Here is a 22431-nt window from a genome sequence, read left to right as displayed (position 1 = left end):
AAATGCATTACAGAAGGGCAAGGAAAACAAATGGCAGTATAGTGCTGTAGAGCAGAGGGCAGGAGCCCCAACTATGACCAAGGCGTCTGGGATTTGATTAGCAGCTCCAGCATCAAAGTGGACTGGAAGCTGTAGAATCCTGTTTTAAGCATAACTGTTTCCTGTTTGACAGGAAAGTGTACCTCCATTTGAGGGGGGCTTCAGTGGGGGTAAATTTTGACTTTTCAGATGCCATTCAAATTCCATTATATTCAAGCAAGAATTTGAAGAAGTGGTTTCAGAGTTACTGTGAGTGTGGAAGAGAGGTGAAGAAGAGAGTACAGGCGGGATAGAGTGGGTGGAGAAGATTGTCAGGAGTGATTTATAACAGATGAGTACCTGTAAGAGTGAAAGGGAAGGTCTACAAGAGGGTACTGAGACCAGTTATGTTATATGGGTTGGAGACAGTGGCATTGACAAAAAGGCAGGAGTTTGAGCTGGATATGGCAGAATTAAAGATGTTAAGATTTGCACTGGGTGTGACGAGGGTGGACAGGATTAGGAATAAGTATATTAGAGGGTCAGCCCAGGTTGGAAGGTTTGGAGACAAAGCCAGAGAGGCACGATTACGTTGGTTTGGACATGTGCTGAGGAGGGATGCTGAGTATATTGGGAAAAAGATGCTAAGGATGAAGCTACCAGGTAACAGGAAAAGAGGAAGGCCTAAGGTAAGGTTTATGGATGTGGTGAGAGAGGACATGCAGGTGGTTGGTGTGACAGAGCAAGATGCAGAGGAACATAATGTGAGATCAGGAATTAACTAGAGACCTTATTGTTTTATTTTCACTGTAGTACAAGTCTTAACAACTGAACCAGTAACTTTACATATTGTACTACTGTCTACTTTATTTAATAGATATGCATGCTTGGTACTTTGTTCCAGTGTCCTCTTCAGATTCAATTTCCATTACTGAATTCCATACGGCACATTTTTATAATGCTGAATTCTGTTTCTGATCAATAATAGTTTTCAGTTCCACATTTTCTAATCTCTGTAATCATCATTTTCGCCTCTCTTATTGTTGTTTGTCTTTGGTTTTCCATTCTTTAGTTATAGCTTTCTTTGCCACTGTCAACACTAAAGATAACACTTTCATCTCTTTTATACATGTTACTTTACACTGACTCAACAGAAATATTTCTACACTAACCAAGTGTATGATGCCGCATGTTATTCAAGTTATTCTTGTACTGAAGCAACTAATTACATTCCAATAATATGTTCTACCAAGAGCCTCTTTCAGAACCCTCACATCTCCATCATATGCATTCTATCTGTAGGAGCAATTTTTCAAGTTTCATAGGGGTATAGAAATGTTAGGCATTCCCATGCATAAATTCTACATTTTATCAGTTGGGTTGCATATCTATGATTGACACATTTGCCTCCACTGGATTGCCTTTAAGATTTGTGCTATTCATGGTAGATGTTCTTCGTGTTTCACTATTGCAGTCATCACATTTGGGTTATCAACCTGACGTCAGTCCTGAAGCGACAGCAACCGATGCAGAAATACTACACCTCTGGTATTCGGCCCGACTGAGGGCTACCCCCTGGCAGGATAACCCAAATGTGATGACTGCAACAGTGAATACACTCTAACATCTATATTTATGGTACGTGTACACAACTATACTTTTTAGTTTAGAACAGTTTTGTATCTAGTCTTTAAAAACGTCTGGGCTTTCACTTCTCTATCCAACCAGCCCTTATAAGTCCAAATAATCCTAAGCCAAATTGTAACCCTCACCTTGTAACTTGGGGTTGTGGTTTGGAAAGGTAGGTATGTATATACATGAAATGAACATAAACCTTCAGCTGCATTACATTCCTAACCCAAATTCAACCCCCAGTCTCTACACAAACTATTTCCAGCCCTGAGTGTTGTTTTAACTCCAGCTCTTAGGGTTTTGCATAGGATTATGCTTTGAAAGAAAAAGCAGCTGTGGACTGTGTTTATTTATACAGAAGAAGGTAGGCCTGCTTTTCAAACCCACAAAGGTTAGGGTGGGAGAGAGACTGACTCATTTTGTGTAGCCACACTCCACTTCTGGGGGGGGGGGGGGGGTGCAACTCAGCAGAACTTTATTTTGTAATGTTCTTGTCTTTCACAATTAAACTAGTAAGTTACTTCTGAGTGAGTATTACTTTTTGTGACTGGGACAGTACTGACAGATTTTTTTGATTCTCCTGAAAGTGTGTAAGAAGTTAAACCCGAAGCCATTCATGCCCACCCTAGGAATGTGCATTTGACTGGCAAGTATCTGAATTAGTGTGTATTCATTTAGCTATACATGACAAAAGGGACTGTGTTAGTTGTATTTCACCAAGGTGCAAGCAGCTGTTGTTTGGTATTAGGTGCGAGTCTGTGAATTAATCCCTGAAGTCAGGAGGGATTTGTAAGGCTTCAGTCTTCAAACAAGAACAAGTCTGCTGTTTAGGTGTATGAAATGTAGGGCAGTTCTTCCTGTCATACGTTTAAGATCCCTAAATCGCATGTTATGTAACTCCAAAAACCGAACTGATTCATTCAGGGAAAAAGTACATTTTGAAACTTGCTTTTAAAATAGTAAATCATTTTTGTAAGGGAGATTGTCCCATGCACTCCTGCAGTAGGTCTTAAACCAGCTGAAGTGGATAAGCTTACCTTTCCTATTCAAACTCATCCATTCCCAGACTACTTCTCTAGCAATCCAGCCTGCTTATTAAACCCAGGTTGTCTGGTACCTCACAGAGCTGACTTATTTCATTTGAAAGTCCCTTTTGTTTATAAAAACCAGCAGTCTAATTTTATTATAGGTTCATAGGTAGGTACTGGGCTATCTGCCCAAAGGCATTTATAAGCCTAGCCGGAATGTGTTGGCTTTCACCACCCCGTTAGATTAGTTCCCTGTGCCTCTGTCCAGCAGAGCCATTGAAGTGATCCCCGGGGTAAACTTTCTGTTTCCCATCCACTCGTCAAGGTTTCTCTTGAAGAGTGTTAGCGAGGAGCTCTGCCTGATGTAGATTGGAATCTTGTTCCAGGGCATGGGAAGTCTCTGGGATAGGAATCTATCCCTCCAGCACGTCCTATTTATTGTTGTGGTGAGGTTTAGATCCCTGGAGTGTGTGGCTTGAGGGGATATGGTTTTCTTTAGGTGGAGCATGTCCATCAATTCTGGGTTGGACATGGCCTTGTATGTCAGGCAGAGATCACCTCTGAGTAGGCGGTATGCAACCGAGTACAGCTGTAGTTTCTTCATTCGAGCTGCATATGGCATCTGCTTGAGGCCAATGATCCTCTTGGTGAGGTACTTCTGTGGTCTTTCCAGTTGTTGCAGGTGTCTTGTATGGTACATCCCAAATGAGGCATTGCACTCTATGATGGGTCTGATGAGTGATGCATAGAGGGACCCAATGACCTCTTTCGATCTGGATGCAAACCCTTTTGTGATTAGGTGGGCCACACAGAAGGAATTTCTAGCCACTTTGGCGATGTGATTATCAAAGGAGAGGTTACTGTCTACTTGGTTCCCCAGATCCCTTATTAAGTCTTCTGTATTTAGGGGGCTACCACCTATGTGGTAGTTTGTGGGTAATTTGTTTTTTCCAAAGGGGATGACTATGCACTTTTTGGCATTTAGCTTGAGGCCACGGTTTTGACACCAGGTATCTGTCTCAGTGAGACCCTTTTGGAGGATGTCTGTGTCAGCTGGAGAGTCAATTATAGTCCCTAGTTTGCAGTCATCTGCGAACTTGGTCAGCCATAGTCGTCCTGTGCTTGCCTGTACCTCTGAGAACTATATGCCGAACAGGAGGGGTCCTAGGACTGAGCCCTGGGGAACGCCACTTTTAACCGGTTTAGAGTCAGACCTAGCTCCTGCAACTATTACCATGTGGGTTTTGTCCATGAGCCAGTTGGCAACCCATCTCGTGACATAGAGGTTTATGTTCAGGCTGGTGAGCTTGTCTATAATACCTGAGTGGGGAATGGTATTGAAGGCCTTTGCAAGGTCTAGGTAGGCTGTGTGGACCACCTTTCCCTCATCTATAGCCTTGGTAACTGTCTCAAAGAAGACTGCCAGGTTTAGGAGGCATTATCTGCCCTTAACAAAGCTGAACTGGGTCGGGTCCAGTGTTTGGAGGTTTCCAGTGTCTCTCTTAATGAGATCCATGATGATGCGCTCCATAGCTTTGCAGACCAAGGTAGTCAGGCTTATAGGGCGATAGTTCCTGGGGTCCGTTGTGGCTCCACCTTTGTGGAGTAGAATAACAGTTGCTGTGCACTACTCTGTGGGCACGCAGCCTGAGGAGAGGCTGAGTTTAAACAGTGTGTTTAGGTGAGGGGTTAGTTCATCTTTGAGCTCATGTAAGACACAGCCTGGGACACCATCCATTCCCATTGATGCTGTGTTTTTGGCTTTGGAGAGGGCTGTTTTAACCTGACTGTCTGTGATTTCAGGGGCACTACATTCTTGTCGCATAGTTATGGGCTCTTTTGGGGGTGGGGGGGGTGGGGTTTGCACTGAACCTGTCTGCCAGGATGTTGGCTATATCGGTCAGTTCAGTGTATTTTGTGCCATTCTGCACTAACTCCGAGCAGATCTGAGAATTGCCACTTAGATTCTTGACATAGCTAAAGAATGCCTTGTGGTTATCTTTGGAGTCCATGGCAATTTTTCTTTCGAAGCTAGCTGTGGATGATTTTATGAGGGAATGTAGTTTCTTGCTGATACTGATCAGGGATGTCTTCCCTTCTTGGGATTTTACTCGTTTCTGTACTAGTTTCCTCCTTCTATTGTATAGCTTGTTTATGGCAGGGGTCCACCAGGCTGGTTTCCTTTTCTTGGAGGAGTGAGTCTTGGTTTTGTTTGGGATAGCACGATCCATGCATTCTTGTAGGTGCCCGTAGAGTGCTTTAGTAAAGGATTTTGCAGCTTGGTCAGTGTTATCCTTTAGCATGGGGGCTTTGAAACTTCCCACCTCGGTCTTAAGTAACGTGAAGTTTGCTTTTGAAAAGTTTTTCACAGCTGTTTCTTTGACTGGGGATGGTGTTGGAATGTGGATATCCAGAGTGATTAGTTTATGGTCAGATCTAACCAGCGAGGGGTTATCCTCCGGTGTGGAACAACGTATGTAAAACACAGCAACTCCAAATGCCAACGCTGCCTCACACGGCAGCGTTGGCGTTTGGAGTTGCTGTGTTTTACATACGTGGTTTTCTGTGGATCCAAACTTTTTTTCCGGTGTGGAACAACGGTCATCCATGTTGGTGATGACCAGGTCTAATATGTTGTCACCTCTGGTGGGGGTGTTGATCATTTGATCCAGGGTGTTTCAGTTTATAAATTCTAGGAAATGTTGGGCAAGGGAGTTTGTACTTGAGTAGTTCTCCCAGTTAATGTTTGGGTAATTGAAATCAACCAATATCAGGGTGTTTGGTAGGACCTTTATGTTCCCTAGTGTTTCCAGGAATGCGGAGTGGGGGTCCTGGGACATGGTGGGTGATCAGTAGCAAGCTATAATTTGAATAGCAGTTTTGCCCATTGTTAGTTGCACGTGAATGATCTCTGAAGCATCATGCTGTGCCACTGACCTGGAGGTGTGGGCATCCTTGATGAATATGGATACTCCCCTGCCTTTTGTATTTCGGTCCGGGTTTTGTGGCTAAAATGTATGGTATGAATTGTAGCCTGGTACTGCTAGGGTGCTGTCTGGAGCCTTAAACCAGGTTTCTGTTACTGCACATATATCGATTTTTTTTCCATACTGAGGAGTGCCTCGAGTGCGTGCATTTTGAGGTTTAGACTTCTGGCATTGAGAGTAGCATTACCCTCAATTTTTTGTTACTTGTGCTATTTACGGTGGTGGGTTTGTCTTTTGAGCCTTGCCTAAAAAAGCACTATGGGGGTGGCAAGAGCCTTGGCCAGTATTCGAAAGCCTAAGGGTGACAGGTGCAAGCCGTCTCTACCAAAGCAGCGTGGCTTGTCGAGCATGTCATTCATTCATTCATTCCTTGTTGACTGGGTTAGTTCCACTAAATAGTCGCCTCTTTTCCGGGGATACCTGTTGGTATTTCTCCTACTAGGGGGAATTTGGACAGGATATTGTGGACCTTCTCCTACTCTTTTCCAGCACTAGGTGGCACTAAAGGGCTGACACAAGTGCTTGGAGAATTCCAGGTTGGAGGAAGGAGTAAATCTTACTGGAGAACTTTTGGAGAGAGAATCAGAGAGACATAAAATCTTATTTACGGAATTGGAAAGCAGAGGTCTGGATATAGAACTGTTGGCGAATCCAACAAAGGAAGGAGAACCAGACGGAGAGGATATGAGCTGTATTGCTGTGATGAATAGAGTATTACAGAATCAGTCAAATGAAGCTGGTAAAGGGCAGAGAAGCAGATTACAGACGTTGAAAGCAATGAAACATGTTTGGCTGATTATAAAAATATGTCTCTACAACTGGGTGCTTGGGACAGCAAAACTGAAACAAATAAAAAAAATATGCAAGTGTTGCAAGTCACGGAACAAGAAGGCAGTGTATGACGTAAAGAAAGGTATTTGACAGGAGCAGAAGGGCAGCAGCTTCAGAAAAGGCCCGTGGTAAGGATAAGAAGTAAAACCAGAGCTACTATTGACAGGTATGACATTATGGACAATGTTATATTGTCATGGGATTTACTTTGAGACATAAGAGCTGTGATACATCTGTGGTCAGAAGACTTCTGTGAAGTGACTTTTGAAATGTTTTCAGTGCACAAAAGTTTATGGGTGAAATAAAAAAAAGTAAAAACATATCAATTTGGAACACATTTACTTTTCAGAATTTTGGATTGGAGTTGAAAGAAAACTCACTTTGCAATTCATAACTTCCTGAATGGAAGAATTTGAGCTTAAAACCTTTTTCTTGATGTGATAAAATGCATGACATAAATAAAATATATAATGTAAGAACTGTATAGATAGTGGGATGAGAAGTGTGGGCTACACTAGATACACATGATGGTTTCTCATTCACTATTACATTACTTGAAATAATGCTGTAATTTTCCATCATGCATTATTTCAGGTAATGTAATAGTGAATGAGAAAAGAACAACTGGTAGGTACTGGGGCCAACCATAGGCCTGCTTCTGTTGTGGGGTTGAAAAACACATGTCCAGAAATGTACAAAGAGAAGATGTGGGCAATGTGAGGAGCAAGGCCGTATTACTAGGAACTGTCAACATTTTTTTGTAAGAAGTGTATTGAGTCTGGCCATTTTTGGCTTGCATGTCCTGTAATGGAAACTGAAAAGGTGCATGATAAAAGAAATACAGAGGGAAGAAAAACAATATGCATCTCATTCACTCCAGTGGAGCTCAGGAAGTTTGCACTGTAACTTCCACTGGGCGGAGCCTAAGCCTTTTGACAGAATCAAATTATGTCCTCACATTTCAAACAAATGTTCATATCTCTAGAACCTTAGAGTTTATGAAAGAAGTGTAAATGGCAAACTCTTAAGCACAAACTATTTTTATCAGAGTAGTAGTCTTTAGTTTCTAGGTATTAGACCAAAATGTATAAGTCAGAGTAAACACAGTAAATATTACATTTTGTAAACAAGTTATAATAGCTCGGCAACCACACAAGTTACACACATGCTGTCAGCAGCATTTTATTCCTCTAGCCGAGAGCTTTTGTAGGAGGCTTAGGGGTTCTGTTTGTGTTACTTGGTTGTTGACATAATTAGAAAAAAGTGAAAATTATGTGTATATAAATTAATATAATAAAAACAGTTAATATCTCTGTACCTGCACTAGACAAAGGTCAAATGTTAATGCAGTTGTTTGCCATTATGTAAGCTTCAAAATGAAATATTTTAAAAACTTGTACATAGCATGGTTTTGGAATTATTGATGCAAATTTGAACAAGTAATATTTGATGCTTAAATGTGTCAGTAGGAGTTAACTGCAGATGCACCTGGAGGCGTCACTTGGATGTAATAAGTTAAAAAAATCAGGAAGAAAGGGAAATGGGTGATGCAAGTACAGAAAGAGTATAACATAATGTGAAGAAAACAAGAGGAAGGAATAATGGAGAGATCCAAATACAAAAATAAAATAATTGTGATACTTTGTCAAATGAAGAAGATTATGATGACTCAGAAACAAGGGAAGAAGGGCAGAAAGAAGTGTCTATCTGGGGGAGAGGAGGATTAGAAGGAGAAAGAGAAAAATAACAGAAGAAAAAAAGTTACAAGGGAAGTGGACTATTTAGGTGTTTTTGGACCAAATGTGAATGTTATAAAAAATGAAGTGACAGATTTAGTTGTTGTTGAATAGTACAAGACGAAATTATAGATTTATCATGTTTACTGGATACAAAATGTGTTACACAAGGAAAAACAAAAGTTCAGGCTTTGAGGAAAAAAAAAAACTGTGGTCAGTAGAATATGAAACATATTCTGGGTTAGGGGTGTTAAGAGACAATGAAGCAAAAATATTGGATGCAATGAATGTGATACCAGGAAGGGTGATATGCGACTTCAGAAAATCATGGAAATTGTGTTATGGTTCTATGTGTGTATACAAGTATGTCAGAAAGAAGAAAATGTTTGAAAAACTAAAACAGTATGTAAGAGTAAACATGTCATTTGTAATGACTGGGGGCCTAATTGTAAGATAAGGAAAAGGAAAAAATAATACAAGATGATTGTGATGTGGAAATTTGAAGCTGAGAAAAAGGAGAGTCTGAACAGAGATAGGTTATGTTTGTATTCAGGTGACATGAAGGAAGTGGCAGGAGGAGAGCAATATGGGCCATGAAAGAAGTCATAAAAGAAGGTAAAGTAATAAATCCATAACAGGATGTAAGTAAAAAGAAAAATGAAAAGTGTCGTAGACCAAAAAAGACAGATATGACGATGAGACTGGTTTATGAAAATTGTCAAAATGGTGACAAGTGTTCTTAGTTAGGTACTAGGGTATCGTCCCTGGGGCCTATATAAGCCTAGCCAAAAAGGTTCCCTGGCTTTCGCCACCCAAGAAAATTATTTTCCTGTGCCTCTGTCAAGCCGTGTCACAGAAGTGATCCCTGGGGTGAATTTTCTATTTCCCATCCAGTCGTCAAGATTTTTCTTAGAGGGCCAATGAGGAGCTTTGTTTGACATAAATGGGTAGTTTGTTCCAGAGTTTGGGAAGTCTCTGGGACAGGAATCTATCCCTCCTGAATGTTCTGTTTATTGTGGTGACAAGGTTTAGTTCCCTGGAGCGTGTGGTTCGGAGAGATTGGGATTTCTTTAAGTGTATCATGTCCAACAGCTCTGGGTTTGACACAGCTTTATATGTTACACAGAGATCACCTCTGAGTAGGCTATATGCGATGGAGTAGAGCTGGAATTTTTTGAGACTGTCTGCATATGGCATCTGTTTGAGGCCAGTAATAATCTTAGTGAGGTATTTCTGTGGCCTTTCCAGTTGTTGTAGATGCCTTGTGAGATACATACCAAATGGGGCATTGTACTCTATAATGAGTCTGATGAGGGATGAGTAGAGAGGAACAAAGACCTCCTTTTTTCTAGAGGAGAACCCTTTTATCATGAGGTGTGCCATAAGGAAGGATTTCCAGACTACTGTGGCAATGTGGTTATCAAAGGAGAGACTACTGTCCACCTGTGTCCCAAGGTCTCTTATCACACTTTCAGTGTTTAGTGAGCTACCGCCTATGTGGTAGTTCATGGGTACCGAGTTTTTCCCAAAGAGGGTGACAATGCACTTCTTGCCATTGAGCTTAAGGCCATGGCTTTGACTCCAAGCATCTGTCTCTGTGAAGCCCTTTTGTAGAATGTCTACATCATTAGATGATTCTATTATGGCTCCCAGTTTGCAGTCATCTGTGAACTTTGTTAGCCAAAGACCTTCTGTGTTGGCCTGCACTTCAGAGAAATAGATGCCGAACAGGCAAGGACTCAGGACCGATACTCCACTCGTTACTGGTCTGAAGTCAGACTTGGAGTCGGCAACTTTTACTGTGTGGGTTCCGTCAGTGAACCAGTTAGCCACCCATCTTGTGGCATAGGGATTTATGGCCAGTTTAGTGAGTTTATCTATAATTCCAGAGTGGGGGATGGTATCGAAAGCCTTGGAGAGTCAAAATAGGCTTTAGTAGATGTGATCTACCTTTTACAAACCCAAATTGAGTGGGGTCCGGAGTTTGAAGGTTACCTATGTCTTTGTTTATAAGCTCCAAGATCATATGTTCCATGGCCTTGCAGACCAGGCTCGTCAGGCTCATGGGGCAGTAGTTTCTGGGGTCCATGGTGGCACCCCCTTTGCAGAGTGGGATAACCATCGCTGTGCGCCATTCAGTAGGCACATAGCCTGAGGTGAGGCTATGATTGAACATGGTACTTAGGTGGGGTGTCGGTTCGTTCTGTAGTTCGTGCAGTATTCAGCCAGGGATGTTGTCTGGTCCCATGGATGCTGTGTTCCTGGCTTTGGAGAGTGCGGTCTTTACTTGTTCATCATTTATTACAGGAGCTTTGCATTCTTCCGATATTAAGATGGACCCTTTGGAGGGTGGTAGCACTGAGCCTATCTGCCAGGATGTTGGCAGTATCGGTTGGTTCTGTATATTTAGTACCATTGTGCTGTAGAGCTCAGGGCAGATCCGGAGTGCTGCCATTGAGATTCTTGACATAGCTGTAGAATGTTTTGTGGTTGTCTTTGGAATCAGTGGTGATTTTATTTTCATAACTGGCTTTGGAGGATTTTATGAGGGATCTCAGCTTCTTGCTGAGGCTGACCAGGGAGTTCCTCCAATCTTGTGATTGTACTCTTTTTTGCAACAGCTTCTTCCTTCTGTTGTATATAGGTTCATAGGTTGGTATTAGGCTATCAGCCCCAGGGCCTATGCAAGCCTAGCCGTAACAATTATCTGGCTGTTTCTTCCCACAATATTTACTTCCCTGTAGAGTTTATTTATGGCAGGGAACCACCAGATTGGCTTCCTTTTTTTGGAGGCTAGCGTCTTGGTTCTGTTGGGGATGGCATGATCCATGTGCTTGTACAGTGCATTTGTGTAAGTGCAGCAGTCATACTTCTATTTTCTGTCTGCATGGGTGTCGTGAAGTTTGCCACTTCTGTATTAAGAAGCATGAAGTTGGCTTTGGAGTAGTTTTTGACCGTGGTTTCCTTAATGGGGGGGTGGGGGTGGGATATGGATGTCTAGGGTGATTAGCTTGTGGTTGTATCTGACCAGCGAGGAGTTGACCTCTAGTGTGGAACACCGGATGTTCTTCGTATTTCACTGTTGCAGTCATTACATTTGGGTTATCTGCTTGCAGGTAGCCCTCAGTTGGCCTGATTAACAAAGTCTTGGGTCCTACGTCGGTTGCTGTCCCTTCTTCCATGACGTCAGGTCATCAGGGGTATAAAACATGCAGCCGACTGCAACAGTGAATACACTCAAACATCTATATTTATGGCAAGTGTACACAACTGTACATTACCCATATTTGTAATGACTAGGTCCATTTAAAGAGAGATATAAAAGTTGTTGTTGTTTGTCTTTCGGCTTTTCCTGGTTAGGGGTCACCACAGCGGAACTCCGGTCCACTAATGAGTACTTTTTGTAAAAAGAAAGGAGATTAAAAAAGTGAAATGGAATATGAAAATCTGATGAAATACTTTGAGAAAAGAATGGAAGAAGGAAGTAATAGAGCAAGAGAAATAGAAAATACATTGTATGAGAAAAGTAAAACAAAGTAAGATGTATATACAGAAATATTTTTAAATGAGAAGAAAGAGGAAGTTTCACCTTTTTTTATGAAAGGCAGTAAAATGCAACAGGAAGGTAAGATGGATGGAATGGTAGATGAAAATGGGGGTAGTAAAATGTAAGCAAGAAGAAATTATGGAGTTTGTAGATAAATTTGTAGAAACGATATGTATGAAGGATGAAGTTGAAAGGGGAAGGTGGAAAGTAAAGAAAAAGTTGGCTAGAGCAAACTAGATTAGAAGAAATTGCAAGAAAGAATTGGAAGAGGTTATAAAAGATGGAAATAAATAATCGGTTTCAGGCTTGGATGGGAAACGTTATGGACAGTTTAAGGATATGAGTTTAAGGGGAAAATAAGTATTTGTAGAAATAATGAATGGTTAGTGGAAGGGATAGAAATGAAAAGATGTGGTGGAGTGATCAAATTTATATGGAAGAAAGATGACAAAATTTAAGTAGAGGTCAGTATCACTTGGAAATATTTATGAAAATAATGCAAAAAAGAATGAGGACTGTTTTGGAAGAAGTGATAGGGGAAGGGGTATATGGAGTAAAGGAAATGCTAATAAATATGTAAGACTGATTTTTGTGTGATATTGCAAACATTTGAGTCTAAATCATGAGGCAATGTGGGATATTTAGAGAATTGTGGTGTTGTGAGAAAAATGTATTTAAGAATTATGAGATGTCTTTGTTGAAGGTTATGGTAAATTGTTGGTAGGAAAAGAAAACAAAGCTTGACAAAATGTGTGGAACAGGGATGTGCATTGAGTGTGTTTATTTGTGCTAGTGACAATAGTACTGATAAAATGAGAGAAGCAGGAAGGAAATGGAGAAAGATGCCATACCAGTCTGCCTTTCATATGCGGGTGGTTTAGTCATAGTAACAAAACATTGTGTGGATGAGGGAAGCTGTGACAAGGATGGAAAGGGGTTAAATAAACCCGAGTTACAGTTAAATAGAAAAGATAAATGGAATATGTTTTACGAATTGTAATAAACATTAAGAATCAGGTTTGCTGAAAGTGAGAAAATATCAGAATGATGGAAAGAAGTTCTGGCTGATATATGTAAGTGAAAGAAATGGCTGATATATGTAAGTGAATTAGTTGCCAGAGAATTCTCTAGTTATCCTTTAAAAAAGTATATATGTGAAATATGTATATACTGGGAATTTGGGATATTTGGGGAGTGGAAAAGGAATTTTTTTAAAAGTTTTTAGTTTTATTTGGGGACTAAGACCCTCAATTTAGATTGGAAAGTGTAAAAATTTGAAGGAGAAGGGCAAGTAAGTAGTTCAACAGGAAAATACTGCAAGTGAAATATGGAGATGGAACAAAATGAAAAGGGAAGGAAAACATAAAAACAAAGAGATTGTGAGGGAAAGTATATGTTGAGATAAAGTTATGGAAAATTAAAACTGATTAATTGAAAGATAGGAAGGAGTGGTATAAAATGATAATGGAAAAATGTTATTTAATATATCCATGGAAAGATGTAAGGATGAGGTTAAAAATCAATAAAAATAGAAGGGAAAGAAATGTTGGGTTTTATAAGGCTGGAGATTTTTATGGAGATTATTACTAGATAAACTCGCTTGTAAAAGGTTGTACGAAACGTAAAGTAGCAGAGGAGAGAAAATGTAAGGATTGTAATGAAGAAGACATGACAAAGCATTCTTTTTTGGATTTTAAAAAGAATTTGTTTTTTGGAAAAAATCTAAACTATAAGTGGGAAGGTTTTTGAAATAAAGACAAATTAAAAAATATGTGGAAAATATGAAAAAGAAAAAAAATTAAGTTGGCAAATTAAATAAGATTTAATAGTAACAGATGTGAATAATTATTTAATAAAATAAGAATGATGAAGATGTGTTGGCTGAAAAAAAAAGATGGTTATGGAGAAAAGGATGGGGGGGATAGAATGAAAATGTTAATGTCTGTGAATGGAAAATGCAAAATACTGAAAACGTGTAAAGGTGAAAACAGAATGTAAATAGAATGGAAGGGGTTGATGTATTAAAATATATGTAAATAAAGTAACTCCTACTACTTTTATTTGGAGATATGGGCTCTCTTACATCCACCTGATCTTCCAACTCAAGCAGATAGAACCTGGGTTTAACACCACTGAGCTGCAGAGTCAGCATTCCAATCATCTGGAGTAAGAAGAGAACCCACAGCTTTCTGGTCTTGTGTGCAAGCTGTTGCACCACTGTCGCTTCTTATCCTGGAAAAGATGAATAAAGAAAGTGTGTGTTTTGGGGGGGGGGGTCAATGAGCTTACTACTCCATTTGTAATGCTGCCTGCGTATGTCATAGATTGTTATGTGTGGCTGCTCATCAAAAGCTTCTCTTGAGGAATGTAGTTGGTTAAGATATTTTAGTCTAGATTTAAAACTGAAGTTGTTAGCACTGTGCTATGGATTAGTATATTAATGTTTGCATTACTGATTGCTTGCAGTTACAGACCGATTGTAAACTATATTGACGCACAATTTGAAAACTACCTACAAGAAGAGCTGAAGATAAAACGCTCCCTGTACAATTACCACGATACCAGAATTCACGCCTGCCTTTACTTCATTGCACCAACAGGGCATTCTCTAAAGTCTCTGGATTTAGTCACCATGAAAAAGCTGGACAGCAAGGTATGGAAAAATGTTCTTAATGAAAGAGTAAAGGAACACTTTAAATGTGTCAGAATACTGTGCATCAAAAACAAACAAAACACATTAGTTTTCCAAAATGAAGCTGTTTCTAGCTGCTATTTAACTTAAATGCATCATTATAGAAGCTAGATTGCCTTTTTCAGAGGCTAATACAAATGTTTATTTGTAAAGATTTTTCTTAGAACTGCTAAACTCTGCCTTTTGATCATCATTTCCTGAATGGGTATTAGAGTGTGAGTGTGTGTGTGAGAGAGAGATCTACAAGCCTACATACTGCATCACTGTCTAGGCAGGTTTGCTTACTGATCTGAATATCAAATATCTGAACAAGGGATACAGTAATAACCTTTGCTGTTAACAGATATAGGAGTTATGCTGGTTTATTCTAAAAATGTTTGATCTTCCATTGTTATGGTGGGCCTTTGTCCCACCAGTGACCATAATGCCTTCATCTGTTACTGCCCATTTTCCTCCTCACCTCTTTGGGACAGTGATAAGAGAGGTGAGAACATGCTAATCCAGTGGGGTTTAAGACATTTTGTACCCTGTACCCCCCAGCCCCAATATTCACTGCACTGAACTGGTGCATGTGCATGCTTCTGTATATCAGTAGTGATTCTGTTGTTGGACTGCTACCTCCCTTTCCCTGGAATAGACAAGACATCACTGACCAGTCACTCCTCAACCTCTCTATATAGCTGCTGCAGTCCTTAGCCTGCTGGTTAAACCTGGAGTGTGAACAGCAGTCAGGACGAAAAATTGTGCTCAGCAGAGATGCATTCAGAGAATCAGACTTCATATCCTTCAGAAATATTATAGCAGTATTTAAAAATCTGTCCTCGATTTTGGGCATTTGTTCCCCGCCCCCCATTATTTTTGATCTTTTCCAGAATTCTTGTGCCAACATGTTCTTCTTGTGACTTGACCTAACAGTGAACACAGATGGCAAAAACAGTCCATTGTTTGTAGTTTTTGTGTGTTGTTTCAGATGATGATGCTGATTCCATCCGGGGAGGGGGTTGGAAGTGAGACAGCACTGCAAGAAAATGTATATCTGTAATACTGAAATATTTTATACTTGTTTGTCTGGTATTCAGTTATCCCTCTGAACATCCCAGCCCCCAGTGGCTGTCCTTCAGAGAATGGAAGCATAAATTAGTAAACAAAAGAAACTAGAAATATTTTAGCTGGTGGAATGTCATTTGGTGCTGCAGCGACGTATAGCAGTCAAACGGATAGCTTAAATTGGCCTTTCACTACAGTATTTAGAATTTTAGCTGGGGTTTTAAGTTGAGTATTTTTCCACATGTTGGCAGGTTCAGTGAGCTATCTAAAAATTACTTTTCAAGCACAGAATTAGTTTTTGCAAGCATTGTTTTGGGATATATAGATGGAAACCTGTGTACTGATCTGATGTACTGCAGAATAAAACTAATTATAGAAACAGTTTCTTTACAGATGTACCTCAGTAAGTTGAATCACAGTGACTAAAACATAAAAAAGGACAATGCTTTAAGGCCAAAGTTTAAAAGTGCTATCACTCAGCACATTTAACTGTTCAGTAAAATGTAAAGCTAACTCAAGCTCCAGTCAGAAAAGTGTTTTTGAAGTCAGTCGTTGAACTCTGTTGATGTAGCAACTCCTGACTCCTCAAGACAGAAAATCCCATTAAAAGGGGAGCAAAACAGTAAAGGCATAGAAACAAGATGATTCACCTCAAAGTTCCTTGACAGATGTTTGTCAGTAAAGTGGATGATCAGGAATGTGAGGTTCGAGAAATTGTTGCACATTTGTATGTGCAAACACACACACACACACACACACACACACACACACACACACACACACACACACACACACACACACACACACACACACACATTTATCTGTAAATGTATGGGTCTGTGTTATTTTATCGAAATTTCAAAACTTTGAAACCCATATGACCAAGAGCATATGATCAAAGTTTTGAAACTTTGAAGCTACAAATGCACTAAGCCTAAACAAAAAGCTTCACCTTTACATTTTTGCGGGGGGCGGGGGGGGGCAAGCCCCCCTGCACTCACCACACCCCCTGCTACTTAAGTATACCAACTGTGAGATTGTACTACAGCAAGGCAAATGGTAAATCTCCCATTCTGCGCTGTACGGCGATCAATTCAAAGTGTTCGAAGTTTCCAAACTTCAATTATATCGTCTCGGCCATATGGGTTTCAAAGTTTTGAAAGTTCGATAAAACAAGGTAGACCAAAATGTGTGTGTTTGTGTGCCCATATGTAATACACACCTACGTTACATATATGTATGTATCAAGTATGTCCCACTGTGTCAAGGACTCCATTAAGGTGAATACATCTGTGGAGAAAATAGCCTACTACAAACTTACGAACTGTGTGTTGTCATAGCCAGTCAAACTAAGCCACGTTTCATATGTTGCAGGAGAGTAGGAAGAAGAAAAGAATACCTGGAGAGAACTGTGAGAAGGTTCAGTATGCTTTGATGCTGTGCACTGCTCTCGTCAGGGCTGGTATATTTGATGTCCTGCATCATTTTACAGCAGGCTAACGGTATGAGGCTGAATAATTGTCACTGCAGAAAGGATGTGGTACTAAGACTTTATAGACAAGAACATAACTGTCACCACAGCAGGTAAAAAACACCTGTTATGGACTTCAGCTACACTGTGGCAAGTGGGAGCATCCAGTGCTACACTGGTAGCAAGCAGTGAAACAGGTGTTTATCTAGAAGTAGACTGACAGGTTATGAATGGCTTGGCCTTATCAAAACTGGTATCGGTGTCTAATTAAAAAAGTCAGTTCCCATTTTCCTCTTATAATCCACATGTCCCATCCTTTTCCTGCTCCTTTTGTTCCCTTTGGTAGTGATGCCGACAGATTTTTAGAGTAGTAACAGTTTGCTACTTAAAAAGGCTCCTTTCTTTCTGTTTCTCTGCATAGCTTGTAAGCTTGGATGTGTCAACCACCAAAAGTGAGAAATGTGCTGCTGAGCCTGTCAATAAGAGCAATTCAGGAAGGCATGGCATTGGTGGATGTGCGAGCTTAGCATCACTGTAAACATTGACCAAGTTTGTGGTTAGAGCAACTTTGTCCCTCTTTTTCTTTCCATTTTTACTTCTGCACTCTTTTGTGAGTATTCCATAGTCATTACACAAACTTGACCAGTAAGATGCCTTGTGATCATTCCCCCAGCTATTTTATACAAGATTTTTTTTTTAAAACTAATAAATCACTTGGCCTGACTGAAGTAACGGAGATACCCTTCCTAGCGAGGTAATGCTTGGTTTATCCCCATTAGCTTTGGAGATTTCTCCAAGAACGCAGTAGCTGATTCTGCCTTGCTTCCCCTTGATACTCTGTGTGTATATAATATATATTTATGATGTCTGTTGATGTAGAGATGATTCTAATACCGTAAAATGCTAAATGCTGATATAACTACACTGTATTATACCTGTTTAAACCACACTGCTACTGCTCTGCTTATTTGTTTATTTCTCTGGTTTGACTCTGCCTTTCGGCAACAGTGATTTACTGGCATTACTACTGCAGCTATGTTGTCTTTATGCAACTATGCTATATTAAAACTGCTGTTTTGAATGTAATTAATTGGTGATTGGCTGCTTTTTTTAAACCAAAGTGACACTATTGTATACTATTTAAACTGTGCTTCTTAAATGCATTTAATAATACTTGTGTCTTTTGGCTTTTCCCGGTTAGGGGTCGCCACAGCAGAACTCCGGTCCGCTAATGATTGGCAGTAGATTTTTACGTGCCGAGTTGCCAGCTCTGACGCACAGCCTTCAACGAAGGTATGCCCATTCACGCATGTCTCCACACAGAAGACACTCTAGCTGAGAATTGAACAGGACAACGTCTTACTGTGAGGCGACAACGCTACCGTAGCACCACCACCACAGTTAATAATACTACCATTGTGCTTTGAAATGTGTTAACTACTGGGTTGCTCTGACTGTGTTATGGCCATTTTCTATGATTATTGCTGCTGTGCTGTATAGAAAATAAATGTTCTTAACAGTGCTATATTCTACTGGCTGAAGGATCTGCTACTTAGCACATATACTAACTTGTGTATCTATCATCAGGTTTTATCCCCCTCTATCTGCTAGATCCCTGAAAGGCTTGAACGCCAGAAGGACACCACCCCTGCTGAAACCTAACTGGAAACTTTCCTGCACTGTCCCTCGACTCTGAAAAGATCTGCCAAGGTTAATATTATCTTATCCTGTCTGTATGTACTATATTGATTATCCATACTGTGTCTACAGCACTACCACTAATCCCTCAAAGCCCCACAATCAACCCTAAAATACTAAACTGGGTTACTCCTATATCTAAGGATTACGTAGTGAACATATCTAAGTTTCTAGGTATATTACTAGCATAAATTAATTCAGACACACAGAATGAAGCTCCTTTTTACTGTAGGCTCTATAGCCCAGCTGTCTGCCTTAGATTTTAGCATTCAGAAACTGAGCTTAATCATACTAAGGAAAAACAGTTGAGCTCCCTACATAAAACTAGAAATTACATAGCATAAACCTGAAGCAGGGGTTTAAACTCTTGAGCTCTATACAAAAATAGCAGACAATTGGCAGAAGAAAGCTTAATGTGAGAAAAGGCTGCAAAAAGTGATTACTAACAGTATACTACGTAAAAAATTGTATACTGAAGGCAAAAACAAGGGTAAGAAAGTATTTTAAACAAACAAATAAAAAACTCCTCATTGTACTTAGTGTTGATAGTTTCCCACTGCTAGCTGGTTTCTTTGCATTAGTCCTGCTACAGTCACCCTCGCTCAGCTCGGGCTTGCTCCGCGCCCCACCCTGCCCCCCAAATTCCTCCGCCCCTAGATGTGCTAAATTTATAGCCACAACTGCCACTCCCTTAATTATAGAACCAATCAGCAATTGTTAGACCCACCCTAACCACAACACTCTCCCTGTTTCTCTACTCTACCCTCATCTACTACCCTCCCACCCCCATTCTTAAACAATTGTAAGTTGTAAAACCTCTTCAATGCTTCTACAAGCCTCAACCCCACCTTTCAATTCAAAGCCCTTCTACTACCTTTTACCCATGCTGATAATTATGTATTTTATCACAGCTTATGAACATCTCTCTCTTCCAGGCTCCCACTACTCCAGATCACAGACCAATACTCATGCTCTTTCACATAACTTTAATCAGCCACTACTCCCCCCTCCCTTCCAACTCCCATGTTACAGTAACTCAACAGTTCATTCGAGTCAGTTATGTTAACCCTAGAAATAAACACTACTACAAACTATTATTCAAACTTCAAAATCTAATAATCTATTCTCAAATTAACCTCACAGTGGATGGGGACATTCCCCTCAACCCAGGACCAACCCCATCAGAAGCATCCAACCCAATATATAATATCCCCTCTAGCCTGCAAAACTTAAACCTCTCCTCTACCTCTGTCATCTGCCACCTAAACATCAGAAGCCTAAATAATAAAATCCACTACCTGCATGCCCTCTTGGCAGTACACTCCCCAGATATACTATGTCTTACAGAAACCTGGCTTAAGCCATCCACCACTGAAGTTACTCCTCCAGGTTACAATATAATACGACTGGACCGTACCTCAAAGAAGGGAGGCGGGGTAGCTGTCTTATATAAATCTTCAATTAATGTAACTATTTCCAACTCTCCAATTTCCTCAAGCTGCTAAGGGTGAAATACTCTTTACAAAACTACAAATTAACTAGCATAAATCTATAAACATCGGCTGCATTTATATCCCACCTGGCAACAACGCCAGTATCCTTGAAGACATTCTACAGTGGCTGTCCATAAACTCCCCACAAGAAGCTATTGTTTTAGGTGACTTTAATATAGACTGGAACACCTGCTCCTCAGTCTTCCCTACTACCCACATAACTCTATATGGTTTCTCCCAAGTCATAACCTCCACCACCAGAACTAGTAAGCCCAATAACAAAGAAAGCATAATAGACTGGATTCTCATTAATAACCCTCCCCAAATGCATAAGGCAGGCACCCAACCTGAGGAAATAAGTGATCACCTCCTAACATGTATACTCAGACAAAAAATGATATCCCTCAAACACCTAGCTTCAGAACAATAAGAGCTTCAATCAAACCAAATTCCAATTAGAACTTCAAACGTAACTGGAATAGACTAAAACTACTCCCACTAGACGAGGCAGTATCACACTTCAACTCCACATTTCTTACAATCCTTGATCATGCACCCACCCGGACCATCAGAACAAAGAAAAAAGTAGCACCGTGGCGGTCCAAAGAAACTAGACAAAAAAATCATGAATAGAAATAAAGCCTGGTTGTCTTAGAAAACCAACAAAAACCCTAAGGATCAACTAGTATATAAACAGCTAAGAAATGATACTAAGAAGTCTATAATGTTAGACAAAAAAGACTATTAATGTAACCTGCAATATAAATATCAAAATCGACAACAAAAAAATTTTGGTCCAGCTTAAACAACCTTCTCCATCCAGGTAATACTACTACCCCTACCCCTGCGTCTATCCTCCAAAAACCTCCAGAAGATATTACCAACACCGTTACGGAAACTATACAATCCCTTGCCAACCAACTAGGCCCGAACAACCTAGACCCTATTAACCCCATATCCAATACCCCCACCTATCCTTTAACTTTCAACCTGTATCAACAGCATTTATCCGATCCTTAATCAAGAAACTGAAACCCACCACCCTTTCAGCAGACCTAGTCCCGGCTGAATATCTTCAAAAGGCTGCAAATGCAATAGCGTATCCCATCTCAATATTAATTAATAGAACCATCTCTGAAGCATATATCCCCTCCATCTGGAAAATTTCCTATGTAATTCCTCTCCATAAAGGGGGTAACTCCACTGATCTATCAAATTACCGGCCCATTGCCATTCTGTCCCCTCTGGCTAAAATTATGGAAAAAAATGTGTCCACAAGCAACTCCATTACCTCAATTTGCACAATCTCCTAGCTCCCTCCCAGCATGGATTTAGACCCCACTATAGTAGCACCACAGCCCTTCTATCCTTCTCTCAGACAATAAATCAAATCCGTAATAATAATACACCCTCTTCTGCTGTCTTTCTTGACCTGTCTAAGGCATTTGATATGGTAAACCACCAGCTACTCATTCAAACACTAAAACCTCTTGCCATAGACAGACTACCTGGTTTCAGTCCTACCTAAGTGGCAGAAAACAAGCTGTGCTATGGAAGAGTAGCCTTTCTTCCCTACTGCCGGTCACCCTTGGAGTTCTTCAAGGGTCTATACTAGGACCTCTCCTATTTTCCATCTTCATTAATGATCTTCATACAGTCATCCCCAAAGTAACCTGCATTCAGTATGCAGATGACTGTACCCTAATCTGTTCTGCCACTTCCCCAGTAGACCTGCAAACCTTAACCCAAAATACTTTCAATGTAGTAGAAAACTGGCTCACTGACAGGCGTCTTCTATTGAATCCAAATAAAACAAAACTGCTACTCTTCACCCCTATCCGGAAAGCTACACTCCCATCATTTACCATAACATCTAATAATGGCACAATAATTTCCTCAGAAAGTAATACAAAACTATTAGGTGTAATTGTTGAAAATAACCTTAAGTTTGGCGCTCACATTGACAAAACCATTAAAACAGTCAACAAAAAGCTAGGATCTCTATATAGAATTAAGGCATTTCTAACCCCAACTGCTAGGACAGTTATTGCCCGAACACATTTACTTTCAACCCTTCTTTATGCCTCCCCAATCTATACAAACATGAGTAAATCTGACTTCAGTAAACTCAACAGCTGCTACAACACCATAGCCAGATTTGCCACAGGCTCAGCATATAGAACCCACCACTGTATTATCCTACAATCTCTAGGCTGGCTAGAGTTTCCCTCTCAAATCCAGTATAATCAAT

General features: G+C 40.3%; 1 protein-coding gene across 2 annotated transcripts in view; it reads left to right on the top strand.

Moving 5' to 3' along the window:
- Positions 1–22431, top strand: part of SEPTIN8 (septin 8) — a 1286408-nt gene that overhangs the window by 527523 nt on the left and 736454 nt on the right. For both annotated transcript variants that reach the window (XM_044069252.1, XM_044069253.1), the window contains exon 4: positions 14246–14432. In XM_044069252.1, coding sequence (XP_043925187.1) covers positions 14246–14432 — 187 coding nt within the window. The remainder of the gene's footprint in view (positions 1–14245; positions 14433–22431) is intronic.

The sequence above is a fragment of the Protopterus annectens genome, chromosome 4.part0 (assembly GCF_019279795.1).
Source record: "Protopterus annectens isolate FY-2018-M chromosome 4.part0, PAN1.0, whole genome shotgun sequence".
Lineage (NCBI taxonomy): Eukaryota > Metazoa > Chordata > Ceratodontiformes > Protopteridae > Protopterus > Protopterus annectens.
This window is presented reverse-complemented; position numbering and strand designations above follow the sequence as displayed.